Source organism: Nicotiana attenuata, unplaced genomic scaffold (assembly GCF_001879085.1).
Source record: "Nicotiana attenuata strain UT unplaced genomic scaffold, NIATTr2, whole genome shotgun sequence".
NCBI classification, from domain to species: Eukaryota; Viridiplantae; Streptophyta; class Magnoliopsida; order Solanales; family Solanaceae; genus Nicotiana; species Nicotiana attenuata.
This window is the reverse complement of record NW_017690596.1, coordinates 446-5701: the sequence shown is the minus strand read 5'-3', so window position 1 is coordinate 5701 and position 5256 is coordinate 446. Positions and strand designations below refer to the sequence as shown.

General features: G+C 38.3%; 1 protein-coding gene across 1 annotated transcript; it reads right to left on the bottom strand.

Moving 5' to 3' along the window:
* Window positions 1–3420: 3420 nt before the first annotated feature.
* On the bottom strand, window positions 3421–4945 carry LOC109222468. Its single transcript, XM_019386827.1, has 3 exons — window positions 4282–4945; window positions 4040–4113; window positions 3421–3937 (listed from the first exon to the last, which is right to left on the bottom strand). Exons 1-3 carry the CDS (start codon window positions 4876–4878, stop codon window positions 3913–3915), a joined length of 696 nt encoding a protein of 231 aa, XP_019242372.1. The 5' UTR covers window positions 4879–4945; the 3' UTR covers window positions 3421–3912.
* Window positions 4946–5256: the final 311 nt, after the last annotated feature.

The following is a 5256-nucleotide window of genomic DNA, read 5'->3' as shown; positions in this document are numbered from 1 at the left end:
CGTATTTGATGTCGCGGGCAAATATTAGGTGATCCGGTTTCGGCTGCATCCCACGGCGTCGGGCTTGGGCCAAGGCAGGTGAAAATACAGGGACGACGAGCGGAATTCCAGTTTAATTACTGTAAAATGCCAAAAATGTAATTTGGTCATGGCGGGGCGGTGACTATGGTTCCTTAAGTCGCATTTGAGGTCCCGAATGAATATTAGACGATCCGGTTCCAGCTCCGCCCACGGCGTCGGGCTTGGGCCATGGAAGGCAAAAATACAGGCACGATTGGCGGAATTCCATTTAAATTACCGTAAAATGCCAAAAAATTTAATTTGAACATGGCGGGGCGGTGACTATGGTTTCTTAGGTCGTATTTGATGCCGCGGACAAATATTAGGCTATCCGGTTCCACCTCCGTCCCACGGCGTCGGGCTTGGGCCATGGCGGGCGATAATACATGCACGACGGACGAAATTCCAGCTTAATTACCGTAAAATGCCAAAAAAGTAATTTGGTCNTAATTTCTAAATACAAAAATTCTAATTTATTTTCAAATAAGGAATTAATATATAATGTGTTAACCTCGTACTCCAAATCCAGCCACCACCCACCCTCCCCCTCTTTTTTTTTTTGGTGACGGACGGGTTAGATACTAATTGATACAAAAGGAAAAAAAAATCAAGTAACTAACCCAGTGGGGAGATTGTCGACGTAGCTGATAAGCATCTTGAGTTTGCTGCCGCCCTCAGAGGCAAGGCCGGCGTGCATCTCCACCGTCATAGCGTCAGCCACCTGCTTCAGCTTGGCATCTGGTGTCCCACACTTCTCCTCGAATTCTTTCAGGATTGCCCTCGCACGTGCCCACTTGCTCGATTTCCGCATTCGGTGCCGGACGATGAGTGCCGCCACAGCTACCGTCACCGCCGCCCCCACCACCACCGCTCCCACCGTCGCCTTCTTCATCCCTTAATACTAAAGAAAAATGAGGGAAAAGGAGAATTAGAGATTACGGATATTTGTGAGCTTGTTGTTAGTTAGGAATAGGGATCAGATCAAGAGATGTTGAATACAGTTAATTAATTTAATTAATTAATTAATTAAAAGAGAGAAAAGGGGAAGCTTTTTTTATAAGGTGAGGGAGTGAGGGAAATTCGGCAGTGACAGATGCAGCAGAGCCACCCTTCTTCAGACATTTGGATTTCACTCTAACATCATCATTACGTATATATATAAGTATAAGAATTGTGGTACAATTCTACTTGCAATTTTATAAAATACTTTAATTGTACACTTTATTCCTTTTAAGTTGTAAATTTTATTGTAATAAAATTGGTGAGTCTATGTCTGTACTAAGACGAGAATTTTTTTATTGCTGTTGTGAAGTGTTATTCTAGAAAATATATATATTGACATAACATGAAAATTTGGCTCCAAAGAGTACTTGGTCATTATAGTAAAATATTGTTATAGACAATGATTGTTGTAGAGAGGTTTTACTGTCAAGGGTGGATTCGATTTAATAGCTACGGTTTCCGTGAACTTTTGTCTAGAACCTGTATTTGTATTGAAAAATGCATTAAATGTACAAGAATATTTAGCTTGGAACTCATTCCGTTCATCCAGTTAGTATTGTATATTAATTCAAGATTTTTGTAGGAACCCATAAACTTAAAATCCTGGATCGACCTCTATTTACTGTATTATGTTAAAGTGTTGAGTTCTTTAGAGTATGACCAAAATTTGATCGTGGATCTTTTTGTGTTGAAGGCATAGGAATATTGCATCACCTACCTACCCCAGTTTTAATATTTCTCACATTTTGCTTAACCGGGCATATTTTTCACATTTTAAATAAAATTGTGAGTTCAGACAACCTTTCTTTCTTTATTTATTTATTACTCAAAACAATGGCAGTACTATGTATAATGTCCATGTCACCGGATGAACTTTTTTTTCTTTCTTTTTGTGGGGCAATATGTTCTTCTCACGCACTTGACATTTTGAGCTAATCATACTTTGGTTTTGTAAGAAATTATGGCATTTAAAATAATTTTGAAAAAAAAATTGTTTGTTAGTTTTACTTGTTGACGTACTTTATAAAACATAGCTTTAGATCATTTTGCTTTTCGAAAAACAATATCCATTTCTGAAAATAAACTCCCTTGAATTTTGTGTAAAAAGGAAAGCTTTTTCTTAGAGCTTTTCTAATTTAAACCAAAATTAATTACCTTGACAAGTCAGTATGAGTCCAAAGATGATGATTTATGAAACTTCTACTTTTCACTTTAATCCAGAATTAAAAGAGCCTGCTAACGGTATAACTACCACATCATCAATGGACGACTTGGACCTTTTATTTTGACCACACACAAATATACTGAATCAATATATAGTTGACCTTTCATAAGCAACAGCAACATTCGCATGTTACATCCACTAAATATATTGATTCCAATTTTAGTCGTATACCTCACCTGATGCTAACATGTTTCTTACTCAAAAAGATTTAATAACTTAAATATAATTATGACCACCGCAGAAATGTTTTATTATTAATATAGTTCAATCTATTTTAGCATGTTACACTCTTATAATCTATTTGACCAAGGTTCTCCAAAGCCCAAAAAAAAATATTTTTTAAAGTTGAAGTGTTTGGCCAAGCTTCTAGAGAAAAAAAAAAGTATTTTTGAGTAAATCAGAAGTTGTTTTAAAAAAGCTAACAAAAAAGTAGCTTCTATTCAGAAGTACTTTTTTAAAAAGCACTTTTGAAAAAAATACACTTAAACGTATTTTTTAAAAGCTTGGTCAATGCTCATAAATATTTTTTAAATTAATTAGTCAAACACAACTTTCACGAAGCTTGGCCAAATAGAGTATATAGCATGAAAAAATCCTTGTAGCTATCTATTAACCTGATATACAAGTCGAAAAGAGGAAGGCATGAGACGAACTCGTTCTAATATTACGTGTGAAAATTAACACGCTGAGACTACGGTTAAGTTTTATTGAAACTATTATACGAGACAAGATCAGATATAGAAAACGTTTGATGTGAAAACAACTAATCCGTTATAAGATTGCGAAGATATCTTTCTTCTGTTATAAGAGGCAGTTAGTAACAAAATGACACAAGTCCAGGTAGAAATAAATGGATATAAAAAATCACATAGCCATGGGTCCATGACGGCTAGTTTGAAATTGAGGGAGTTGATTGATTGAATGAACATCTGAATACCAATTCCATCCAGAATGATTTAAAATTCAGATTTCTATCTCTAGTTTAAAACATTATAAGATTAAGTACCTCAACCTTTTAAAGTGATAACTTAAATTACCCTATTGCAATTTTAACAACAACAGTTCAATATATCCTGGAGATGTCAAATCCCAAGGCATATAATTTAAATACAGACACAAACACAGAAAGGAAACGGAGCAAGAAACGCAGAGACTGAAATGGTGTCATTAACTGTAATCGAGTATACAAAAACTATTTCAAGGAACAAATGTACTGTGAATCCCCCTTCTAGTAAACCCAGCACACCTAACCTTTCTCATAACCCGCCCCAACATAGCATAGCTTTCTACTCGTTAATTCCAGCAAAGCCATAAACCCCCACCCCCAAACGAAAAGAAAGATCAATTCGAACTGATGTAGGAAGATCAATCTTCTCCAGCACTGTCCCTAGTATTTTTACATAAACTGAACTGTACAGGAGTCCACAGGACTATTCTACCTGGAACTCTCCACCCAAGTATCAGGCTCACTCCCAATATTAGATATGCAAGCCTCCTGGAAAAAAAGAAGCATAGAGAAATGAAAGCCAGCAAGTAACATTATACTTACCCCGTTGAGCTGGCTTTTCATCCCTCGACTGGCATTGTTTCCAGCATGGACTTTCGCAAATGAAGCTCCACTTCTTTCAAGCTGTTGACGTAACACTGTACCTACAAGACAACCATATAAAAGCAACCAAAAACCAGTACGATAAAGACAAAGTCTGTTATTTAAAACTAAATGCAAATGAAATTTCAAAACATGAAACATGCCTTATAGAAGATTTCTGCGCAGGCTCTGATCCAATGCTATCCAGTGATGTTAACATTCCACGCGGAGCTCTTGGCTTCATGAAACGCAAAACAAAATGAAACTGGTTAAAGGTCAGAACCATGCAAATTGCAACAGTAGTGTCGAATCTAACTCATGGCAAAGGCATAAGAAAAAAGATTGAATGAACTATAAAAATCAATGACGTCAGAGAGATAAGAGGCAAAATAAACTTATGCAAAACCTCTAACTCCAGCAACGCATCTCCAAAAGATCTTGAACCATTTTCACATACATTATTTGATAGTGACTTGGACTCGGCCCTGTATAAGTCGCCCCGAGAGGAATAGAGAGAGATGCAACCAGTACTGCCCACTGGATGACCGTCATGGCTGAGTTGGAGCAATTCATGCGCAGGATCCTCACATGTACCAGCCTCAACCAGGTTTGTGACACCACTAGAACGGTGGACACATCCATCAGCGCTTTGAGCACATTGTGCTCCTTGTGACTTAATTGGTTCAGCGCAGGCATCTTTGTCCAGAATAGCAAACTGCATCTTATCACTGGGGAAATTATTTGAAATTTCATCACTCTTTCTCTTCCCTCCAGAAACTGTCGAGGAACACTGTTGTAAGAACATGCCACCTTTCTGACCAACAATAAGTTCAGGTGAGAGTGAATCCCTTCTTGGAGGGCTAACCGATGGTCTTTTGTCCTGACTCTGTTGCTTCTCTTCTGAACCTTCAAGCTCTTTTTTCCTTTTCAACCCTCTTTCTCCAGATCTTGACCTGCATATACTACCGTTGCAGGATGGTTTCTCTGCCAGCTGACCACTCATTACCCTTGCTATTTGGCTTCGCTTATAGCCATCTGGTAAAACATAAGAGGGAATCTGCTTTCTACGAACATGGAGACCAACATTTCCATTCCCGGTTTCCAATACATATACATGTTATTTGGTGTCTAAACTCATCAACTGTCCCACGAATATCAAACTGCTGGCCTTCTTGAACCAACTCGCCTGACCTCCTCTGCAGACCCATGAAGAAAGCGCGATGGGCACAATGTTTGGAGGGGTCCACATACTCATGGGGATAAGGATGACACTGCAACTTCCCACTATGGTACCTTAGGTCGTATTTGATGTCCAGGATAAATATTACGCAATCCGGTTCCGGCTCCGTCCCACGGCATCGTGCTTTGGCCATGGCAGGTG